This window comes from Periplaneta americana, chromosome 2, assembly GCF_040183065.1.
Source record: "Periplaneta americana isolate PAMFEO1 chromosome 2, P.americana_PAMFEO1_priV1, whole genome shotgun sequence".
NCBI lineage: Eukaryota > Metazoa > Arthropoda > Insecta > Blattodea > Blattidae > Periplaneta > Periplaneta americana.
The window spans coordinates 132,131,784-132,158,454 of record NC_091118.1 but is presented as its reverse complement, the minus strand read 5'-3'; the positions used below and the strand labels follow the sequence as shown (position 1 = coordinate 132,158,454).

The window sequence follows — 26,671 nt, the reverse complement described above, 5'->3', positions numbered from 1 at the left end:
TTTAACTGTCATGATATAATTTTTCACAGGTATTCTACCTGCCTCTTGCGTTGGTCATACCACCAGCACAGTTCCTCACTCATCAACAGTTCAATTTATTATACCAATTCTGGATTCATACACAGGCCATTAGCACACTAGGGCCTTTGGAATGGATTCTTAATACACCTAAACATCACAGAGTACACCACGGTAAGTACAGTAGTAATTTTTTCGTAACAACAATAATTTAAGGTATTAATAAAAATTTTAAGTACAGTAAAATCCTTCGTAACTGGCACCCAAATAACCAGCAATACCAAAACAACGGCACTTATGGCTGGGCAAAAAAAAAAAAATGTTTAAATCTGCCACATTGCCAGTCTGGGCTATCAGTTTTGCAACATTAGGAAGTCCACATGAACTTTCGTTTACAGTGAATATTCTAACCTTATATTAATGTATTATTTGTGTTGTGTGATGTGTTTTAATAAAGAAAATTCACACAGTTTTTTATGTTCATTTAGTTATGTTCGGGTCGTCAATGTTGCCACATTAGGAAGTTCGCAAGAACTTTCGTTTTCAGTGAATATTCGAACCTAAAATTAATGTATTATATGTGTTGTGTGATGTATTCTAATAAATAAAATCCACACAGTTTTTATGTTTATTCAGTTATAAGCAAGTGATAGAGAAATAAGCTTCACATGGCTGCAGTACACCATTTAACATTTGGCACCATTAAATACAAACTTTTGTTTTTGTATATACAGGTATTTATTCAATTATCCGGCAAAATCTCGTATCCGGAATTAGCCTGGTCCCATTGGTGCCGGTTAAGAGGGATTCTACTGCATAGAATGAAAGAATAATTTCAGTACGATAACTCAAAATAAATTAATACATACTTTCAGAACAGGGTAAATCGACAATTGAATGGTTAGAGACTTTCTTATAAGAGATTCGAGTTCAAAATCTGATCAAATTAAATGCAATCTGATTGCAGAAAGAAGAGATAGAGTAAAATATGTTCAGGTTCTTCCATTTTTTACGTAGAATAAATCTTTCCTCACCCCAGGCATGGGCATCCTTTCTGGGATTCGTGGTCAAACAAAAAATGATAGGATTTCAAATGCTTACTTAACACGGCCGAATTCTAATGTTATTAGTAGTCAGGTCATGAACCAATGTAACTTGTGCCATAATGTCCAATGACATCCACTTCCTCTCAATATGGACATAAGGGTGCCAAAGTTGCGCATAAATTTAGCTGTGCTGAGCGACCTCTCTTAATAATATCTTGGCATAGAGAGCAGGTACAGATCTGTGCCACCACTCATTTGACTTGTAGTCGTGACTTCTGAAATATTAAAGTGATAACAGGCATGTACCATACATTTTGAGTGAACCATAGTGAACAATTTGTTGTGAGCTGGGACTAATTTCAGAATGTCATTTCATATGAAGAGAAAATACAGAGTGAACCATAAGTAATGTCATTAATTTTAGGGGCTTATTCTTTGAGATAATTCAAACAAAACAGTTTAATACAATTTTACTTGTTTCTGCTTACTTAAGGAGATAAAAATTGTTTTATATTAAACATTTCATAGCGTGTTTTGGGAAAATCATTGATTAATTGCCAATATGCTCAGTAAATTTAAAAGAGCAGTGTATTACAATATATGATTGAAAGAATTTTAGTTTTGTCCTTTATATGTGCAGAAATTTGTTCTGAACAAATGTAACATTGTAATAGCACAGTCTAGTATATACAGTCACGAAGCTCAATATGTAATAAATATGCATCCATAGATAGTTGCTAATTTGCTAAACATTAGGATTGCTACTATCGCCTCATTACAGACAATGCGAAATAGTACCTGCACAGTCTATTGTTCCTAGCAACCTCAACAACTCAAGCTTCGTGACTGTATATACTAAACTGTGGTAATAGTATAGTACGATTGATACAAGGTTAAGAAGTTCTTTTCACAAAATCGAGGAAAAGTTTGAAAAACGAGCAGAGCGAGTTTTTCAATTTCCGAGATTTTGTAATGCACTTCACAAACGTGTATTGTATTTGCGCGGTCATATTTTTAAAAATTGCAAATAAAATATATATTTTGCATTGAAAATTTAGAGCACTATTATTCCAAAGCCTTCACAAAACTGCACTGTAATGGGAACTAAGTAGGTAACAATAAGTGCACTGTTGTTGTTGTTTAGTCAGCTGTTCGAAAACAGGTCTAAACCTCACAAGTGATACCAAGAAGACAAGGAGGCAACTAGGCCAGTAGGTAATGGAGTAGAGTGCCCAGATCCTTTTCCCCTCCATTGCATACATCACCAGCTAGCTACATATTACACTAGTCAGGCTTCAGATGCATACAAGCAATTGTTCTTCCTCTGACACATATCGTCAAGTGAAATGTACTGCCTGATAAATAATACATGTACATATCAGCCAGAACCTCAATCAGAGGGAAAAGTGCAGTGTAATGTGTCTTAATAGTTTTATGTTATGAACTATGTTTTCCCTAGCAACAAGTTTCTGTGTGGGAATTCTAACTTTCAAGGCCTAACAACAATAGCTGTAAATACAGAAAAAAAAAATTAATTTGCAGAACGAAAAGTTACATTTGTTCTGATCAAATTTCTGCACATTTAAAGGACAAAACTAAAATTCTTCCAATCATTTATTAACACAATACTGTGCTCTCTTAAATTGACTGAGCATACTGGGAATTAAATCAATGGCGTTTCCAAAACATGCTATGAAATATTTCATACAAAACAATTTTTTTATCTCCAAAAGGAAGCAAAAAACGAGCAAAATTGTATTAAACTTTTTTGTTTGAAATATCTCAAAGAATAACTCCCTGAATTTAATGACATTACTTACGGTTCACCGTGTATACTGCATACCCTTAATTAATTATCTCTCTTATCATAGACCTCTACTCTCACAGGACAAAACAAAAATAAAACATCCAAACCAACACAACTGTAGTATCATTCCCAAAATTGGGTGACATATTCCACATGCTGATGTATCCCCAATAAAGTGCAGCATTTTTTCTGTCAATGTTTATTCATTCCGTTCTAACTATCATTGTGATCGTCATCATTAGTATCATCTGATAAATCTAAAATCTGATAACCACCAGTGTAGCTCAGTCAGCTGAAGCGCTTACCTGCATTTCCAGAGTTAGGCTCAGGCGTGGGTTTGAATCCCAATTGAGCTGCTTACCTGGTTGGGTTTTTTTTCCGAAGTTTTCCCCAACTGTAAGGCAAATGTCAGGTAATCTATGGCGAATCCTCGGCCTCATCTCGCCAAATACCATCTCGCTATCACCAATCCCATTGACGCTAAATAATCTGGTAGTAGATACACCATCGTTAAAATTTTAATATAAAAAATACTAAATAAGATAATAATAAAGTACTATAAATAAAGGAAAATGTCAATGCAACATGCTATTGCAGCATTCTGTGCATAGTTACTTAAAAACGAGTGTTTTCGTAAAAAAAGAAGTATTTTTCTTGGATTAAAAATACAATAAGGCATTGATTGCTACGAAGTATTACGGGTGAGTGGTTTTGTAAAAGACGAGTATTTTCCGTGACCAAAAATACGATATGGCATTGCTACAAAGCAGTGATGACGTACTGAATGTTTACTAATTTAACTTTATACTTTCTAAAATATCAACCACTGAATCATCTATTTACTTTTCTTAGGCACACTGCTATCACCACTAATACGAAAAACTTGATCAAAACTATAATGCTTCACTGCACTACACTGATTGCTCTCTACGAATCAGATTCAAACATAAGCACAGCTTAAAAATTATACCGAATACTACTGGCGCAATAACAATAACGCAATCAGTATTGTCAATATCCTTCATGAAAAAATAATTTCATTTAAATTGAGTAAAAAAATTGTAGAAGAAGTATTAAAAGAAGAAAGCGAAGTATCTTATTAATATGCTTAATAGTGCATTTTGTAGTTCAAAGTCCTATTTTTTTTAATTATGTTTCTGGATACTACATTCCATCGTTGTGTATTCGGTATTAGCTTTAAAGAGGAAGGAGTAGATGACTGCCAAAGTAATCGTAGATGGGTTTCAAAATTGTAGGTACCCATATCATACTCCTGTCTTGACTGACTGCACAGTTGGACAGGTGACAACAATGTACTGATCTTGTATTATAACTCTGCCTTTGTGCAACGACACAGTTTATGGTGAGGGGGAAGAGAGATACCAAGAGGTTTTACTAATCTATAAGAAAAAGTATGTCTGAACTCTCAGCTTATACTCACAATCAAGCACGCAGTGACTAGAACATTGAAATGAAGGCAACCAGATATCTCTTGTTTTGCTTTTAGTATTCTGACACCACAACCAAAAAAAGCCACTTGAAACTCAACAGTAATTGGCACAGATATAATACTGTACAGCATCTATAATAATAAATACAGTATGATTGGCTCGAGTTGTATTGCCATTTACTTTTGTAATATATCTATTGTAATATTAAAAAGCAGGAGAATTTCTTGTTAAATTACTGTTCTTCCTTTCTGTAAAATAGTTTTTTTTTTTTAATTTAAAATATTTAACAACCAGTTCTACAAACTGAGACAAATTGAATATATATACAAAAGTAAAATAAAGATTTCAGATTGTGAAAATAACATTAGTCATTAAGAACTCCACTTCACTAACAAGTTATTTATTACTGTATTTTATTCTTATAACAGGTTGCAATTTATACTGTTTGGACAAAAATTATGGTGGTTTTCTTATCATATGGGATCGAATCTTTGGAACATTTGCTGAAGAACGCAAAGGTGAAGAAATAGTCTATGGTTTGGTGTATAACCAACCATCATTCAATCCGGTTTTTCTACAGGTATGTATACAATACAATAAAAATTGCTTCTTTATTTTCATAGTTCCTCCATATGGCCAATAATATTAATATAACTTTATTATGTTTTAATCGTGTAGGTATTTTATAATCAGAATGTAATAAACAAATGGAAATCCATGAATAATTGGCAAGATAAATTATCTGCAGTATGGAAAGGACCAAGTTGGTTGCCGGGAAAGCCCCGACTTGGTGCAGATGAGGACAAGCTGGATGTAAGTGTCATTTCTTTATAGCTTTCTCTGTTCTAGATTTTATAATCTATTCACAAATTACTGCTCTCATCATGACTGTTGTTTTCTCTCTTAGAGCTAAGAATAATATTTCAGTAAGAGTTAGGTACACTTTATAACATGATTACAAATTTATGTACTATATTAAGTACCAGTATTTATAACTACAACTGATAATATGAAAATATCTTTCAACTTTACCTGTTATCTCTTTCAATAACTGCTTGCTTCATCTCATAACATCAGTGACTGGTTTTCTGACTCATTCTGAGACTATCATCGTATCACCATCTGTAAAAAATAATTTAATATAAATAACTTAATAATTATTCAGTGATTATAAAATGTATTTAGAACGTTTTTCGTTTCTTATTTATTTTTAACAGTGAAGAAAAAGTTGATTTTAGTGGATCCAGATCCAATTGGCCCACCTGCGCTGACATTTTCTACAATTTATTATTCCTTTTATATACGGTATTTTATACTACTACAATGTTACTTTCGTTTTGTCTGGTGTCAGTATTATTTTGTACTTTTTTTATTCTAATGGGGACAAATATAACACTTGAAACTAATCCAAATATAGTTAACAAATTCTTAAGTTTTCTTACACTTTTGTTCTCATTTATGTTTATAGATAAGAAGCAGAGAGAAATATGATGTTCGGCTTCCAGTGTGGTGCAACATGTATCTATGTCTTCATTTTATTGTTATGGTGATTGGTTTTCAAGAACTCACTATCAGATATATGGTAAGTACCGGTATTATGTAAAATGTATTAATGTATGTACAATGTGTCTAGGGTTGCCAACTTTTTTTAAAGAAAATACGGGAGACTAAGGAATCGACAAAATGTCACAGAGAAAATAGGCAAATTATTCGGTTCAGTTACTAAAAACAACTTTATTGTACATTTCGGCAGCTAGGCTTCAATTAAGAGTATTTTGAGACATATTTTGTCTCGCATAATAGTTGAAGTCGACTGCAGTTTTCAGCTCTGATTTGATTCAATTTGTCGTGCTCTTATTTCGAACGTCTGTCCAATTTTATTATTGTTCATCAGATGAAACACCCTCTTTTATGAGCATTACTATTTGGTATGTTTAGAACAAAACTAGCCAGTTTTTCCAAATTTATAACGTTAACATTGTTTGATTTTAAACGGGTGAGCACTAAAATCACTTCTTAGCTACATTCTATAAAGACTGCATATTTTAATTCATCTCTGGAACAATAAAACTCATCATGTAAAGAATCATCATTCACGGCAAAATAAAATAAAATGTTTACATTATGCAAATATAAGGGAGATAATACAATCTCAAGGGAAAAAATGGAACTCTCTGCATCATAATCCACAGTTAATTCCCGATTTACCACGAAAATCGTCTGTAGCTGCATTTAGATTGGCAACAGGCCATGATTGTTTGGCCAAACACCTGCATAGAATTGGAATATATCAGTCCCCTAACTGCCCATTGTGCAACTCAAACCAAGAAATGGATTCGGAACACCTCAAAATCTGTGCTTCAGTGGCTGACCATGATAATATCTTCGAAAAATATTGGAGTGCAAGAGGTCAAATGACTTTATTGTCAAATGTCTGGCATTAGAAAACAACAACATATAAGGGAGAAAAATACTCGAAGAGAAGAATAATATGGGAGCAAGGAGACTGTTAAAAATTAGGGACATATACAGGAGATCCCGGGAAATATGGAAGAGTTGGCAACCCTAAATGTGTCTCATGTAAATTGGTCATCCAAAGTAATTTTTTTGTTAGGCTCAAAATAAAAAGTTGTTTCAAACAGAAGTTTTTTTTAAGTAGAATGGTGAATTAATACTATGGGCATATCTTTCTTGAATCCTTTTTTATTAAGCAGATACGAATAATGATTTCATTTTCTTTAAATGGTACTATGAACTTCTTATTCAATTAATAATTTAAATTCTTCAAGGCTTGTTAAAAAATGTATCACAATGTATTATTCTAATAAACAAAACATTGAGGAGTGCGAAACAATATGGAACCCATAGTATGCATAGTTATTAAAAGTCTGAAGTAAAATGACACACTGTAGCACTTTGGTACTCCTACTAAAACAGAACACTTTAACATGTCCTGCTCAAAGTGGTGCCCATTGAAATTAAGGCATAATTACAATCTTTTAATATGAAAAATAGGTCAGAACTTCCATTAGCAATTGGGGGCAAAGAAATTTCATAGTTAACTTTCTGTGAGTAACGATTAGCATGTTTGACCATGAAACAAGCAGACCCAGATTTAAACTCCTGGTTAGGACAAATTACCTGGTTGGGATTTTTCCGGATTTTCCCCCAACCAATTGAAGCAGAATTGCTGGGTAAGTTTTGGTTGGACCTCAGACTCATTTCGACACCATTAATTCACACATCATCATCATCATCATCATCATCATCATCATCATCATCATCATCATCATCCATATCACAGCCCAGGTTAAGTTCACATTGTGGTGTGCTATATGGCCGTTCAGCTACAAGTATCATTCACAGAACAAGAGTGGTAAGCACAGTAACCCTCAGGCTGCAGTGTAAGCCTTCGGTTCTCTCCTCCATAAAAGATAAAAACATCTCAGGAAAGCTTTTTCCCTAAAGTATATGAAATTAAGAAAAATATGAATCTCCCAACAAGTAGAGAAAATGTAATTTATAAAACTAAACCTATGCAAGCAATAGAAATAGGGTATTATCTGAACCTGGTTGAAGATATCAACAAGATTGACACTCCAAAAGATGTCGTAAAATTGCTAGCATTGAAAACTATTCACAGTAGAGTTCCTAACAAAGAATAGCTCCATATTTTTTATTGATGGACCTCTATTGTACAACCAAAATGTAGCAAGTGCTGTTGCTACATGACCACTTTTCTCGTTTTATAAATACTTAAGTTATGGAGCTACAAATTTTGATGGCGACACTTCAAAATCTGTTGTACCAGATCTCTTATTTTCAATTCTAGAGCAGCTATTATTGCTATCACAGCCAATCTGATTGTTGGAAAATATACACCATTTGATAAAGCTTAACAAATGAATAATTTTTGAATGGGTACTGGCAAAATATTCATATGTAATATCTTACCATTTCCACGAAATTTTTAAGTAATGAAAGATGGGAGCACCTCAATGTACAACAAAATATAATTCCTGAGTATCCAAGAAAAAGTAGAGTTGCAAGATTGCAACCTTCGATTACACACAGGACATGACTGTTTGTAAAAACACTTGAACAAAACTGAAATTATTTCTTCACCACTTTGTGCACTGTCAGTCTTCAGGAAGAAATGGATCAGAATTATCTTCAGCGATGTTCAGCCCTTTCCTCTAAATCCACTGTGCATGATAAATATTGGAGAGCAATAGAGTTAATGGCTTTATTAACAACAATAATCTTTCGATGAATGACTTCTACTGTTGCCTACTGAATGGATGTACATGCATCAATAATACGTTGCTGCATGTCCTCTGGTGGTATTGAAATATTTCGATAGACAACATCCTTGACTGCTCCCCAAAGAAAAAAGGCTAGTAATGTAAGATCAGGAGAACAAGCAGGCCAGCCAGGGACATGGTGTCTACATTGTCGGTATTGTCGCCAGCAACATACAAAAAATAGAAATTAAGTACCAGTATATTCCTTATTATACAATTTCTTAATTTGTATTTTCTATCAACAATTTAAATCCACCAGTTTCCCGTAACACAATACATGACAGAAAAGATATGGTTGCCATCTACCTCCGAAGATTTGAATTGATACATACACAACACTTCAGTGTTTCCAATTTACGCCACATGTTGCCTGTAGCATTTCAACGGCAAACTTGCCAAGGCTGGGTGTCAGTGACTTTCATTGCCATGGTGTGACTGCAACACAATTATTTGCCGGTTAGACATAGTAATAGTAATTTATTCACCATAAAGATTTTTACAAATCATGGCTTTGTCAATCTTATTTCTAAATCTTAATCTAGTTTCTGATTATACTATAGGCATATTTATGAATTTGTAGCTTTGTTATTGCAGGACATCTGCTGACATGATTTAAGAAGAACTGTATCTAAGATAGTATAAAAAAAAAAAAAAAAAATAATAATAATAATAATAATAATAATACCAACACTAATAATAATAATAATAATAATAATAATAATAGAAATGTTCTTAACAGCAATAACGACCTATATGCCTTCACAATTACACATTAGTAGGCACTTTCATGCAAGGTCTAAAGACATAAATTCCTCTACAGTATATGGCATATGATGCAGCAGCAACCTGTTGACTATGCTTTTAAACTTCTTTTGTTTACTACTTATTATGGAGCTTGGAATTTTATTATACATGTTTATGCCTCTATGTAAAATACTTTTGACAAATGTGTGTTATTCTTCCTTTCCCTTCACTCCCCAAGTATGGCTTCTAAATTTAATAGTGAAGTATTCTCCTATGATTGTGACTGTGTTATAGATAGCCTTTTAAACATTCTTTAGAATCACGTACATTTAGGGAGAAAACGTAATATTGTTTTGAATGGCAGGCCAATTCCTGAATTAAAAGACTTGAAGACTAAATCACTTGGAGGTTTTCTTTATTTTACTTGTCAGCAAAATTACAATCTGTTCAACAATCTGAACAATAAGTAACAAAACGTGGAGGTTTCGAAAGACATTTTAATGTCTCATGGTATAAAGAAACACCGCAGCTGTGCAGTAGTGCAAAATTGTCACGACTCTTTTGCTGGCCATGTTTACTTTTTTCAAGCGAAAAAAAAAAAACGCTTGGGCCAAAGACGGTATCAAGAATATGGATAGTTTACGTATGTTACACGCTTGTCATGAAAATTATAAAAATCACATTGCATCTGTTGTTTCTCTAGCACGTTTTAGCAAAACGAAAATATATAAATGACAATTTATTACATGTGCCGTCTATGCTTATCCTTATTTAACAAATATATTGGTTATACAATATTTTGTTAGACTTGTCATTAAGCGAGGCATTTAAAAATCAACAGAAAAATACAATGAAGTTGTGAAAAGAAACAGATATGTAATGTCTCGTTTAATAAGTGTAGTGTGTTACAGGGATGAGTCCATAGATTACCTGACATTTGCCTTATGGTTGGGGAAAACCTCGGAATAAACCCAACATATGAGTAAGTGGGTAGCTGAATTTTTCTTTTTTACTTAGGAGCATAGTAATAAATCTCTGACGTGTATGTGGCACTGTAGCTACTAGTAGGCTACCGGTAAGTGCAAACATTTAGTGATGCTCTCATTATATTGATACCACATCTCTGAAGGAACTTAATACTTCCCAACTTGATGTCCATATATGGCATCTAACCAAAAATTGTGTAACTTCTGACTTGTTCCACATCTCAAAGCTTCAATGCTAATGTAAGATCTATGGAACACAATAAATGAAACGAAAAAAAGGGGGGGGGGAGAATTGGCATTTACGAAGTGCTTCCATGATCTTATGCTGACATTAGTGACAATCATGATATTTAGGTATTTTCTTTTTTCCGTAATTCTCTTGGAGATACCCCTCTCCACATATGTTGTTTATGCATCTACTTTAGAGTTCTTCTTAGCCTTCTGCTATGCACACTATTTTTGTGGTATACATTCAACTGATTATTTTTCATATCCTCGATACACTTTCATTACATCGATGATGAATGGCAAGAATTGTTCTGAAGGAAAAAGTCTCTGCAATAAATAATACTTAAACTTTGCGCAACAGATAACTTTGTATGTAGGAAGGGGTTACGTACAGTTTACAGCAGTAGAATTTTTGGAAATATTCAACATTTTTTTCCTCAATTACTGTATCTTGTACAATAAATGAAAATTGTATGTGTAAAACACTGTCCTTCTGCTACATGAAAGAAATATTTTTACGATTTAAAAGAAATTATTTATATATTTTTTTTTACAAATTCAAAATGGTGGCAGTTCACTGTACAGTGATGAAGCGTTTCCCTTATAATTCTTAAACTTCTTAATTTTTTCATGTTCTCTCTCTTTTATTTTATTACTGAAACTCATGTTTACATGTCTTTCAACTACATTCCTTAATAAATAATATATTTTTTTTATTTTGTGTTAGAAGAAAGTACTGATACTTGACCATTTTTTATTTTTTATCAATCTATCAAAGGTAGAGAAGTGATCTTGCATCATATTGTAGATATAAAATGCACAAATGCACACAAAAAATTTCATCACAGAATATTGGATAGTTTTTGAGTTATGTGGGAAATGCTTCATTACTGCTCAGTGATTGGGATTTGGGGGAAAAAAAAAAATAATGTAAATTTTTTTTTTTTAAATCGTAAAAATATTTTTTTCATATAGCAGAAGGACTATGTTTTACACATACCAATTTTCATTATTGTACAGAATACAGTAATGGAGAAAAAAAATGTTAAATATTTCCAAAATTTTACTGCTGTAAGCTGTACCTAACCCCTTAAACCATGTACTAACAAATAAAGTAGTTTATTTTTACACAGTGAACAAACTAAATCACAAGGAATATTATTTCTTCGTTTTTTATTTTCCACCGAACTTTTCCCACAATTTGACAATTTATTGTATACCGGTACATTTTTTACCAATATCTCTTTGCTATGGATCTGAACCTTTCTCAATTCAAAAATCTGAAGACCATCCTTTACTATTCAGACAAATAATTCAGAATACAATTACCGGTACTAACTTCATTTTACATACCGTAATACGGAGTAGACTATAGACTATATGATAAACCGAGTATGTTTTATCACTTCAAAAGTAAGCCTACTGCTAGAGTAGGCCTACCGGTATATTACATTTTCTTGCGTTGTTTCTATGTATTATATGCAGTGGTGCTGCTCAGTATTATTAAATATTTGCAATGGCACCATCATTTTATTATTGGTATGTAGATCTATTGACAAATGCAAAATTGATTTAACTTAAGGTGGCCATCCATCCCGATTTTTCCAGGACAGTCCCGAATTTTTCTGAAGGCATTTCAGGACGCCGTTTCTTCCCGAACTTTGCCAAGATGTCAATGTCAAGAGGTGCTAACAGAGCCCTTTCTTGCTTTTAGAAGGAAATTAATTAGCACTGCCACTGAGATTCCAACACCTCTCCCTTCTCCTCAACAGAGGTAACCTAACCACAGTGAGAGTCACATGACAAAGAGCTGATATGAACACAGCTGAAGTAAGAGTAGCCATCCTCTGGACGAAAAATAAGAAAACAATGGGATCAGATGGCATTTGTATTGAAAATCTCAAGAACACATCAAATCAATTGATTCCCTTCTGGACAAATCTATTCAACACATGCAATCGATTTTAATTTGTGTTGTATGTTATTTTTGTGTTATTGTATCCATGTATTGCAATGTGTTGTTTTCATCGTGATTCTGTTTATTGTTATTGCATACCCGTACCGGTATTTATAATTCAGCATTAATTTACTATACCATTTTGCGAGATGTTCTGATTTTGGAACTTGAAAATCTGATCACCTTATTTAACTGCATGTAGTTCTCTCGTTTGGAATTACTACAGACACTTTTCTCAAGTTTCTGATCTTTAATACTACCTACTTACCTATCTTCTTTCATCGATAGATGAGGTATTACCCTAGGTTAGGTCAGCAGTGCTTTGCTACCAAACACTGATGAAAGTATTCCTTTTCTTTTTACGAAATTTCGAAATAAAGTAGCTTGCTAAAATATTTAACATATTTACAGCAACAGTCTTGAATCAATAACATAAGACTGCATTGGTGTTTAATTATATTGTTTTTTAATAAAATTGTGTTTGTTGTTTTTCCTCATAATATTGGTACCTTATTTTCCCACCATCTGGATAGTTTCTCACGAACTAAGTGGTCTATGCTTCTCAATACTAGAGACATCTATTAGTCACGCTCAGAGAGTCAGAGCAAATAATTGTAGGTGATGAATGGCAAGAATTGTTCTGAAGGAAAAAATCTTTGCAATAAATAATACTTAAACTTTGCGCAACAGATAACTTTGTATAGTTAAACTATGTACTATGAAGTAAAGAAGTTTATTTTTACACAGTGAACAAACTAAAACACTACTATTAGCTCTTTCAGCCTGTCTTTGATAAAGAGCATAGAATCACTCATGCTCCGAAAATATATTATATTGATATTTCGGTAACATTTGGACTGGAAGAAATCTCACACTCAATGTGTGAGTGCAATCATAATAAAATTATTGAAGTCACCAATAGGATCAGCAATAAGGACCCTGCCATTGCACATAAAAACCTTATATTTAAGGCAGTTATTAATTCTTTTCAGGGTATGAATCCACTGGCTGTGCTGGGATTTGTGACCTATATATTGTTATCTTTGACAACGATTGGGATGCTATTTGAAAACCGTCAACATGCCTGCATTTTTGAACTGGTTCGATGCCTCATGTTCCTGTCATATGTACAACGAACTGGTTTGGAGCTCCATGGTGCTTACTCAATGCTGCAGTCATTCTTCATTCTCTCCAGTTGCTTCTGGCTCTTAAAAACATTCAGAATTCTTCACATCGAAATTAAAACAACATAAGATGTTAAACGATAAATAAAAATATCTTAATTTAAATTAATTCTATTGTTAGTTACTAGTCTACATTTTAAAAATACAACGCGTTCAATATAATTTTGTTAGCAAGGTTAATGGGATTTTAATTTCCAATTATGTTAGATGGCAATCACTATTCTATTTGAGCTTTTGTTAAGTAAGTCAGTCTCTCTATTATATGTTCACTTTCTTCACCGATAGTCTCTTTCCTGGTTTGGAGGTTGCTGGATTGTTTATAATCACATTATATAATAACTGCGAGTAAATTAGGATTGAACACTTTGTAAATTAATCTAGTCACTGCACACAAGTTAGCACAGTTCATGCTATTGACTTTGTATGTAAATAATCGTATCTACCTTGTATTAGACTGATGTACGATGCTGTAGTGTTAAATATAAATACTACACAGAAGTGGTATTCAGCATGTTTATGTAATACATACAATATTTGACAGAACATATTTTGCTTGGATTTAATTACAGCATGTTTTGGTAGTTTCTTTTCAGACTGTTTAATGCATTGATATTTATAGAAATAAATTAATTTTTATATAAATATTTTAATCAATATTTTTTTGTAATCCAGTATTAGAAAGCGAAGATTGTATTGTAAATATGTGTACCCATACAGAATATTAAGCTTAGATACCTAAATGTAAATAATTTTTAATTGTGCTCTCCTTTTAGGACTACTGTGATTTCAATTTTTTTATATTTTGTTTCCTGTTTTGATTGCCAGAAAACTTTACAAACTCATAAGAAGTTGTCTTGCAGATACATCTACTACTACCTACTTCTTATGCTTAAAAAAATGCAATATATTAAATAAAACGTCATTATTATGAAAGTACTTAGGTTACAAATTTTATTTATTGAATTTTAATAAAATCTAATTCAGAACTAAAGGTTTAATATAAAAACATTTTTAATCTGAATAATAATTGTTGAACTAAAATCAGAATTTTTACTCAGATTTTATGGTACGTGAAATAAGCTATACAATTATTTTTTCAAATACTTGTTCCACATATCTGACGGATAACATGTACCAGAAACAAAAAAATTTATTTTAGTTACATCCATTCGTTAAACTGATATTGAGCATTCCTGATGTGTTATAAATTACTATATATAATCATTTCTAGCCATAAAATATAACTATTCCTGTTAGTGATTAACCAGTGAGTGAAGTAAGTAAAGTGAGTGCATAAATGAATTAATTTCATTTCATTAAATTTATTGTATTCCATAGACCTTACATTAGCATTGAAGCTTTAAGATGTGGAACAATTCAAAATTTTACAAGATTACAATTTTTTGGTGAGATGAAGTGAAGTGAGGTGAATGAATGAGCGAACAGACTGAAAAGGTTGAATAAATGTTAAGAAGAAAACAAATCACATTATCCAGTGTAAATAAGGACCAGAACATTATTTGTATGTTAGGTATATAAATATGTTATTATTTCATAATACCTCTTTTCATAGGTATTGTATGAAACTTACTGTCAAGTGATAACATTAGTCACACTATTTATTGCCGTACGATTTAATCTACTGTTAAATAATAATTATTCTGTAAACATTTCGTTGCTACATATTATGATATTAAATGTACTGGCAATAGTGTTCCCAAGCCTATCAGATGAATCTGATTTTTGTTACCTACGTGTGTTATACAGCATAGCATAAAAAATGTTTGTTTCTAAAGAAATAGGTATCTACCTTTAGTATGAATATTGCCTTGATTTATTTTAAAATGTGAATTCACGTTCTTGATATATATGTGGACATAAGAAGAACAGGATTATAATTGTATTAGAAAAATATGTACATAGATATGATTGCAAGGAAGTGGAACATAGGTAATATAATCAAGTATGGTACAATATAAGAACATTGTACCAAAGTCATTTGTAATAGTACAAACATTATTGTGATAGATATTAAATATTTTCTTATTGTATTCTAAGTGTAATATATTTATTTATTTCTCTTATCACGTTTCACTTTTATCCTCATTCCAATATCAAATAGTTCGTCTAATATCTGTACTAGATCTCACTTCATTTTCTAAGTAGGTATAGTACCTAGAATATGGTTTTGTTTCTTTAAGACATGTTTATTTCCTTTGTCTGTTTCGTTTCTTTTTAAACAAACCATACTCAATTACATGATATCTGGAGGCCGTTTTTACACTACTCTTAGCTCTTTCAGCCTCAGTCTTTGATAAAGGGCATAGAATCACTCATATTCCGAAAATGTATTATATTGATATTTCGATAACATTTGGACTGGAAGAAACATCATATGGTACTCAATGTGTGAGTGCAATCATAATTATTGAAGTCACCAATACGATCAGGAATTCGCTACATGTCTTTGATTTCTGTACTTTTTCCAGATCAATCTATAAATTTCCTCTGATAGACATATTTAATGGATTAGGGCTATTATATTAATAAAAAAACTCTAGGCTGACGAACTTGATTAAGGAGAGGATTATGAGTAGCAAGAAAACATTTAAAGACTCGAATATTAGTATTGAGGAAGATTTTGATTATGAGGTGAGGTGAGGTGCAGAAGAAAGGTGACAGTGCCCTTTATGAAAGCAGCTAGAGTAATGGACATTACGCAAGATTAGTCAAAGATAAATTAAAAATCAATGGTGAAGTATTAGATATCGAATTTTGTCTGGAAAGTATGAATGAATCGGAAATTAATGAGAATATAAATGAAAGGAAAAGGGCAGAGATAGAGGAGAAAGTAAGAGGTATAGTAAATAAAAACTCAATGAAAAGAAAGGATGAAGTTGTGGAAGGCAAGGATATATGAGAATGCGAAGGAAGGATTTATTCATATAACAGCAAAGTCAACAAATTTCATTCAGGCGGCAGACAACAACGACGTCTCAGGCGTCAATGCTAACAGGGAACAAGTTAGAATGTATAGGAGAAGAGCGGAATAGATAGGATGAGATCAGTAATGACGTCGTCCCAAGGCCACATCAGACGTGAGGAAAAGCACAAAAATTGTGGAGCTAGCAGGTCTCCCATGACGACAGCAGTGGAGACTTTGAAGATGGAAGTCGGCAGGGGAAGAAGAATGATGAGTCAAGGAAAGAAGATAGTGAGGAAAGCGGAGAGGCAGAGAAAAGAAGAAGTATAGAGAATGTTAATCAAGTAAGTAGTGTGAAACGAGGGAGTAATAGGGAAGAAAAAACAGTACTCTATAAAGTCTGAGGAAATTATTTGTATGCATCTGAAGTCTGATTAGTGTAATATGTAGCTAATCTGCGATGTATGCAATGGAGGAGAAGACCACCCTACCCATTATCTCCTGGCCTAGTTGCCTCATAAGTGGTGCCATGTTGGTATGCCTTGTGAGGTTCAGACTGTCTTCGGATAGTTGACTAAACAACAATAATCTGAGGAAAAGATGTGTCGTGGGGGATAAAAAATAGCAAGGATATGTATATACTGAAAAGAAGGAGGTGAATAGACAGATACACTTTCTCAAGTTTACGGAATTGTTTTTATAAATACAGTGCACCCTAAGATTAAAGTTCTTACATCAAGTTATGTCAGCATTCCTATGGAGTGAATGTTAAGTTTTATTATGTTCTGGAAATGTTATCTCCAGTAAATATTAATAATATTCTAATAACAACAATATTCAGTATTATCAGTAACAAGTATACATGGATATGTCTTCTATATTTAAATAAGGTCAAAATGAAATTAATTAATTTGTAAGAAAGAATTAGTTCGTTAATTAAAGAGAAAGGATGGAGTGAAGTAGAACCTGAATCTAATAGTAATCAATTAATGATGAAAACTACAATATAAAGTGACTTTATTTAATCATTCAAAGTGTAGGAAATAAGTGATTTAGAAATATTGACAGAATAATTAGATTAACAGAATCATGGTTAAAAATGGATGAGACCAAATAACACTTTCATAGTGATATAGCCAGTGCTGTAGTTGGGCTGGAACATTTAAAATAATACCGTACAAAATTATTCTAATGATCATAGTTTCCTACAGTATTGCCAGTCTTTGTCTGGGGCATCATGGCTATGAGGAAAAACAATTTATAATGCACCTACAGTGAAATATAACATGCAAATTTAATTTCCAATACCATACGTGTACATTTTTATTTTATTACATTTTTCTCCAGTAACAGATGAACGGATGTAGGTTACAGACCCGTCAATCTTCATTACTGCTCAGCAGGAACTGTTCATAGATATTTCCACACTGAAAATGAAATTCTCTTCGAGACTCTACGCCAGTTTTGGAACAGTGTGACAAAGGAATATCCAGTACTGAGTAAAAAAGCTGTAATTCTCCCTTTTATCTTTTGTGAGGCATGATTTTCAATTTTGTCGGTAATCAAATCCAGATATAGAAGTAAAGTTAACATTGAGAAGCAGATCTGAGTAACTGTATCGAACACTGTCCTCAGACTCGATGTTTTGTGTACAAGAAACAAGCTTACCTATCCCATTAAGAAGCAAGGTACTGGTAGATTCCAAAATTACTGTAAAAATGTAAAATCCAAATGGAGATTGTTACCACTGTAAAAGACATTCATGCATTTGGAGGAGGCACTCAAGTACAAGATGTAAATTTGGAGAAAAAACATCATTATGATCCTGTTGTGCATACTTTTCACACAATACAACATTGAGAACTGGGTAATGATTAGGTTGCTTTTTGGTGCAAGAGGAACAATTACAAGATTTTCAGTTGATCTTTTCAACCATTTCAGCCTACACAGTTCCCATCTCTAGGACATCGGGCTTCAAATCTTGAGAGACTCTTTAGCTATAGTACACAATCAATTATATTCTAAAAATTTTAAATGTAACAACTTCTTAAAAGTGATAGCTGCCCATTTTAAAATTACTTAAACAGAAAAAAAAACAGTTATTATACTAATGCATTAAAATTATTAGTACCTATACATAAATTAAAATATTACCTTCTTTGGATTGATCAGTAGGCTGTATCTTCATGGTGACCCTTAGAAAGGGCAAGTATAACATTTTGTTATCTCTCTCTCTCTTGTATAAAGTCACATGCCATGTCCAATGTGTTCGTTCTTCCAGAATAGGTTTCGTGTCTCATTTTTAAATGTTAGCCAAAAAATTAAACTGAAATCATGCAGCAGCAGCAGCATTATTATTTTGTCTGGCAGAGTTAAGGCCATTAGGCCTTCTCGTCCACTCAACCAGGTTTCAATAATATAATGAAATACAAAATTATGTGATAGAATATAAAACAACACAAAAGAAGATACAAAACATAACACAACACAAAAGAAATATAGGACGAGATGTTTCGCAATTTTAACACTTGAGGTCATGTACAACAAAAATATGCCTACATTTTCAAATTCTTCTTATTCATTCAGTTCTCTAATTTTATTTTAATTTTGTATTTTTTACATTTGAAAGAATACATTCATCATCATCATCATCATCATCATCATCATCATCATCATCATCATCATCATCATCATCCAGTGTTCTGCCCAAGGCAGGTCTTTCACTACAAACGCATCTTTCTCCAATCTTTCCTATTTTCTGCATTTCTCTTTGTCTCCTCTTATGATCCACATATTTTAATGTCGTCTATCATCTGATATCTTCCTTTGCTCCGAACTCTTCTCCCGTTCACCATTCCTTCCAGTGCATTCTTTAATAGTCAGTTTCTTCTCAGCCAGTGACCCAACTAATTCCTTTTCTTCTTCCTGATCAGTTTCAGCATGACTGTTTCTTCACTCACTCTTTCCAACACAGCTTCATTTCTTATTCTGTCTGTCCACTTCACACGTTCCATTCTTATCCATATCCATATTGCAAATGCTTCTATTCATTTCTCTTCACTTTGTCGTATGTGCATATTTCTGCCCTATACAATGCCACACTCCATACAAAACACTTCATTAGTATCTTCCTTAAAATAATACAAGCTAGTAATGATGTAAATACAGTCAACTCCGGATATAGTGAACCTCTGCGGATTTGCATATTTCGTTCACTATATCCAAAGTGCCTCTTCCCTAACCTTAAATGACAGAAATGAATGAAATTGTGAACAAGAAAATAAAATATTTCATTTTTGTGGAATGGATTACACTATATACTGTTACAGTTGATTTATTTAAATTATGCTGTCAACCCAAGTCCGCTTGCGAAAGACTATGTACAATGTCACTTATATTCGCCTTATCTTCCAAAGAAAACAATTTACGATTCGACATTTTTATACAGTACATTCAATGATGGAATACTAGACCGGGTAGAAATGACAAACACTGTTATATACCAAAACAGCGTAAGCCACACGTGCTTATATAATTAACACTAGTAAGTTGCCAATTCATCAATCATTTGTAATTAAGTGTTAAAAGTAGTGTACGCAAGATTCAAGATAGATTTTAATACTATTAATACATAATAAATAAATATTTTCCTAATTTTTGGCATATAGAATATGCGGACTGGCTTACACAAGGTGGAGCAAAATGTATGGTACAAAAAGAACAATGAATTATAGAAGAATGTTTGCATACCTCGAAATGCAGATTATTTGCAAACAATGTACACATTTTGTAATTTACTTTAATGCCAACAGATGCTTATTTTTTTTTAAATTACATCCGGTAAATGTCCTCCTTCATTCACTTCACAAGTGTATAGTAGACTCAGGAAACTACCCATCACACATGCCAGCATGTCGTACAGAATGGCTGCAATTTCATCATGGATTCATTCATTCATAGTGTTCTGCACAAGGACAGGTCTTTCACTGCAAACCCAGCATTCTCCAGTCTTTCCTATTTTCTGCCTTAGTTTGTCTCCGCATATGATCCATATATTTTAATGTCGTCTATCATCTGATAATGGAAGCCTGTAATGCTGCAATTATCTCCTTTCGAATGAAATAGACCTTCTCCCTGAGGTAGCCCCAAAGAAAGAAATCTGGAATTGATTAGTCCGGGTATCTGGAGGGCCAGTGGATGTCACCAAAGTGAGAAATGAGTCGGCCTGGAAACAGCTGTCACAATCTGTTCATACTGATACTGGCTGTGAAGGCAGTAGTTCCATCTTGCTGGAACCATGTGTCAAGATGTCCTATCCTTCTTAATCCAGATACCAGGAAGGTATTGAGCATTTGAAAATATCATTCTGAGTTAACAGTAACCATTTTGCCCTGGGGCTCCTCGAAAAAGTATGGGCCAATAATTCCAAATCGGCTACACCGCACCACACTGTAACTTTAGGGCTGTGCAGTGAGTTTCATGAAGCAACTGAGGGTTGGTGTCTGACCAACACTGGAAGTTTTGATTGCTGACAAATCCGGTTAAATGGAAATGCGCTTCATCCAACATAAGCAAGTTAACTTGCAGCTTATAAGGAAGGAATTTCAAATCTGCTTTCAATATCCAGTGAAGCAATCACCAGCTGATTTGCATTGTCAGCGGATGTTGACGGGCTGAGCGCTGTGGACTTCGTTGCATTTCTGCTCGAACACAATCGACATTTTCAGATGTTCGGATGGTTCTTGGCCTACCTGAGATATCTTGTTTTCCACTTTTCCATATTCCCTCCAAGACTGGACCCATCGCACAATTGTCCGTCTGTCAGGAACATGATGACGACGATGTCCTTTGTGAAAGAAATGCTGAACTGCGATTACACTATTTAAACGAATAAAAGCTTCCACAACCTGAATGCGTGAAGGGTGCAAATAGCCAGAGTAGCTGACGCCCTCTTTTTAAACTCCACTAAGTAACTGAATGCGTATTTGTATGGAGCACTGATTTATTGCAAATGAAATGGCAGGCCTCCTGAAATAAACAATTCCAAAGCCATCTTTGCTATGTACTGCTATGCAGCGTTGTATTATGTAAATGTATCACTGCCCGATGGATCGCATCCTACAGCTGCGTAACTGCCTCCTCAAAGATGGCAGGCAGTGCCCACTGCTATTAACATTATCAGTATATTACTATGATGTACCAAAGTACATATGGAGTTTTCAGTGCAATAATTCTGCGTTTCCATATGGTAAAGAATCGGTACAAAGGAGAAAAATTCTGACACCAGGATCGAATCCGAGTATCCAGCTTTACGTGCTGGCGCTTTATTCACTAAGCTACACTGGATTCAAGTTCCGATACTGGATTGAATCTCTACTGGGTATGCTGAAAAAATTTGTTTACCTTTCTCAGCTTTTCTATCAAAATTTTTTTGTGACATCCCACAAGATGATGATGACCAAACAGAATATAAGTATAACAATATAATATATTTGTCTCAGGGCACCCTGTTAGTCAAGGATATTTCTTATACCATGAAAATTGAAATTTTCTATTTTGTCTTCCTCCATCCACTATTTTAACAGGTAAATGTGGTGTCAATCTCCTATCTTTGTAAGCACATTTTGTGTCATACGTCCAACTTGAAAATGGTTTCTCTTTTACCTCTGCAAATAATGGCCACAATATTCTCTCAGTATGAGCCATTTACACAAGATTAGTATGTAAAAAAACACACACACACAGATATGCATTTTTTATTAAACACTCAACAATGCAGCGCAGTCATAGAACACCGATATATTATGTTGTGACATTGACACTAGCCATGCTTCCGGCTACTGAACTGTCCATTCAGGAATGGCTGCCAACAGTGAATTTAATATATGTAAGGACTGAAGTGGAACCAAGTGTTATGATACATCGTTATTAAGAACTTATAGGCCTACTGTTACTAGATATAATAACTCAATTTTTTTGGGTAGGCTAAGCCTCAAAAGCCTCTTAAGAGCTTCGTCACTGACTGAAATTAGATTGAAGTCCAGTGACCACTTTGAGGTATGCGAGTATATTCAGGCGGAGTTGAGGATTGTTAAATGTAAATGATTAATCGTTTGGAATTCCATAATTTTGTCTTTCATTCTTATATTTGTTGCATTCGTTGAAATGGTGGTGGATGGTGAGTGCTGTGTAATAGATACTGCATGTCAGTTGTGGCTGTTTGAGAAGGAGATAAGAGTAGGTGAGGCAGAAGTGACCTATTCTCGGTTGGTAAAGTTTCACCTGTTCTTGACAGTTAACCCTTAGAATCCAGGAGACTTATGCCACTATTGCAAGCAAATGCCTAACTCTTAACGGACGCACGACTCCTAAAGGTTAAGGGACCTTCATGGGATAAGGTGAAGTAGATCCTTTTCTCACAATGGTGGTAGTTGTTTCACTCCAAGGTACTTTAACTTCGAGACAATAGATGTAAATTTCTTCGGTGAACTCTATTGGTGGCTGATTACTATCCTTTCCTTTTAAATGTCACCACACTTCCTCCATTCGTGCAATTCATTCTCTTCAGAGGTTCAAAAGAGCCGATATATGTAATTCTTCTTTGTCTCTTCACTGTTTCCTTTTCTCTGTTAAAGAGGAATGGATAAAGCCCATTTTTAAACAAGGATGACAAAAAAATAGAGAATTATACATTGTTTCGTTTTATTTTAAAAATACTAGAAAAATAATGATGTATAATAATAGTAGGAAAAATGTGCAGGAACATGCATAAAGTAATGTAATCTATAATTCACTGTGGATATTTTATAATAAATCTATAGTTGCTATGATTGTTTTAACCAATGGTGGGTACTTCGACTGTTCGTCACTCATCCATATGAAGCCAGTTGTGTAGACCAATTTACCAACAGTCGTTGCCAATGGTGGCGCCATAGGAGTCTGGGCTACGCTACACACATGATGAGATGAAATGGTTTTTTGTTGGGATGCCACAGGGGAACTGGAACTTCAGTAGAAAACCTGTGTTACCTGGACCATGGGCTTGCCCAACACAAGTTATAGACACAGATATACATCCAGATCCACATGATAAGTCCAGCACTTTAGCCATTAGACCATTATGGCGGCGCAGATGTATGTATGAAGGAAAAACGATGCTAAGCAGCTTCAAACCAGGTCAGAGATGCTAATATACCAATTATATGACTTGTTCCTTTATTTACAATCAGCACATATTGGTATAAGACTTAAATATTATTTGAATATTGTTTGAAAATCCCCCATACAGTAGAATTCCTTATATCCGGCAACTGTGGGACAAAGCCAGTGCAGGATAATTCGAAAATACGTTTATAGGTTATGTAAAGACATACTGCACTGCACTGCACATTTTTTTCCATGTTGAAGTTTAGTAATTTTCATATAGATATTTAAAAATAAAGTTTTGACATACGTACAATGTTTATTTTTAGTACTGAATACGGTAATGTACATTCATCAGTTCATAATTATTGTAATACATAATAGCGTAAAGAATATTACAACTTTTCATAACCTTATCACAATTTTAAATGGCAGCCGTGTCACATTAAGAGCAGTGTACTCAATGTTGCAACTATGAAGACGATGAAGTAGTGCTCGATTATTTCAACCTCTGTAACATATCATTAATGTCTGCTTGTTTATATTATAGGCTACTATCTATTACTCAAATGAAACTTTTACACGCTGTAGGAACAGAGAATTTCACACTTTCCTATTTAGACTCGTCCAACACCCCTTCGAAATGGGCGTGTTCAAGTGGTAGTAAATTTAAATATATCGTGTCTGTGCATTGTTTGCAAGACCCAAGTGACATACCAATATGATGCTACCCGATCTACTCCAGGGACATAATACTCACATCTTCGTCCGATTCTTCCCTTTCGCATGATTTTTTTTTCTTCCAAAAGTGCCATTGTTTTGGTATAGCTAGTTATTTGGGCGCTGGATACAAGAGATTTTACTGTATTTTACAAATACTGGTACTATATATATGACTTTTGATTTTTGGTTTCAATGCAATCTCTGAATATACACCCACATAAAAATTATAAATCAGACCTGTCAGTGTTTGAAAGTTTGTTTCAGGGTCAGGATAACACTGTTCTTCATTGTTTCTTGGACAAGTAGGGGTTTCTCAAACAACTCACTAATGTGTACAGTGGAATGAAATGGAATAGGAATTCATGTGAGTTTGGTGAAGGAGTATTATCATTGAGGATTTACAAATAGGAGTCACAGAAAATAGACTCTTTCTTATTGAAATTTTTAAGAAATAGATTTGATCACAAATTTATTTATACATTATGAATTAAAAGGTACAGAATTGAACTTTTGTAGTGTCCAGACTGCAACATTTTAGCTTTTACACGGTATTGTTGTTATATAATAATATCTCTTTCTTCTCCTTACACAATGGTTATTTTCCATAGTTGCTTTCCCTCAGGACACATCAACATATTGTAAAATATCCCCTTATCGTTATGTCATGGTACATCAGCAATATTTGGTTTTGTATTTCAAAACACAAATAACTGCAGAAATATTATCTTTTACCCAACTAACAACTGAACTTAAAAAACAAAAAAAAAAAAAAAAAAACAATATCATAAATAAAAATGGCAATAAGATTTAACATTATTGCACAAAAAAGTAAATTAAAAAAATGAATCTAATATGATTTTATGTTACACTTCTTTGGTCACACTAGCTTTGTATTTCAAATGAAGCTGAAAATATTGATTTTGTTTAAAAAAAGTGAAGAAACTAAATATGAAACCTAATAAAGAGAAGAAATAATGTGTATACATATAAAAACATTATCACACACACAGAGAATATATTTTGGTATATTATATAGAACATATCTGTTCGTTGTTTCCAAAACCTCAAAAACATTACACATGTACATTCTTATATAAAAAATTATACATTGTTCATTATATAAAAAACTAAAATCTCGTATCAGGCGTCTCTCATCAGTACATGGATCACTTAGCCTCTTAACAAAACATGTTTCAAATGCACAAGCTAGGGTAGAATTTACATAAAAACAACAATTGCACTGGAAGCACATATTTTAAAGATAAAAAAAAGACAAATCTATATTGGCACAAGGGATCACCATTATTGTTTTCATTATAAACAAGTTATGATTCGAGAAATGCGTAGTGTATAGATATGAAAACACAAAATAGAGATGTAGAAACACTGAAATAGATTAATTATTGTTTGACATTGTTCTACATACATAGCCAAATAGGAAGGGAATTGTAAAATTGAGAATTGAGATGTAGATCTGGGTACGTCACAAGAACAAACTATTGTGTAAGTTATATGACCGAGAAGTGGTTCTGTTCCTTCTGAATATTTGTTGATGAGATTACCCATAAAGTTAAAAATAAATTTTCACAATATAAGACGGGGATTAAAGCAATGCCTCCATTCATTCGCTCATCATACCATATTCGTTATATATCCCAGTAGAAATTTTCTATTTAAAAGGACAAGAACATTATTGGAGCAAGACTGAAGACAGAATATGCTCAGAGACAATGAGACCATGCATTATAAATGAAAAACAAAAAAATATATCTCGAATTAGGATACAAGAAAAAATAATGAACATAATCCGAAGGAATGAGTTAAGGAAAGGAGTGATTTCTGTTAACAGCTCCACATTCATTTACAGTTGATGAACATATGTTTTAACCCCTCATTAAAGTTGAGACATTTAGAACTATTATATATATAATATATCTTGCTCCGGATAGAAAATTCTACATTCTTAACACAAAAGGAAAGATATTATTTAAAAATATTTACCGCGAGCAAGGGAAATATTCATTATTTACAAAAGTTTGGGATTATTAATATCTTAGGGTCTTCATCAATATCTGACCCCATATCAATATAATAATTATAATTATAATAATTGTATCTCAGTATGTATCTATATATAATTTTCATCTTTCATTTATA

The 26,671-nt window shown here is 33.3% G+C and overlaps 1 protein-coding gene across 3 annotated transcripts in view; it reads left to right on the top strand.

Moving 5' to 3' along the window:
* The window catches only part of LOC138694578 (alkylglycerol monooxygenase-like), a 53,468-nt gene extending 29,615 nt beyond the window's left edge, over positions 1-23,853 (top strand). The window contains exons 5-9 of one of the 3 annotated variants that reach the window (XM_069818445.1): positions 30-192; positions 4,751-4,902; positions 5,001-5,135; positions 5,791-5,904; positions 23,644-23,853. In XM_069818445.1, the coding sequence (XP_069674546.1) occupies positions 30-192; positions 4,751-4,902; positions 5,001-5,135; positions 5,791-5,904; positions 23,644-23,838 (759 nt within the window). In that variant the 3' untranslated portion in view covers positions 23,839-23,853. Of the gene's footprint in view, positions 1-29; positions 193-4,750; positions 4,903-5,000; positions 5,136-5,790; positions 5,905-12,192; positions 12,346-13,533; positions 14,376-23,643 lie in introns of those variants that run through there. The other 2 variants (XM_069818444.1, XM_069818446.1) reach the window with 2 other exon arrangements.
* Positions 23,854-26,671: the final 2,818 nt, after the last annotated feature.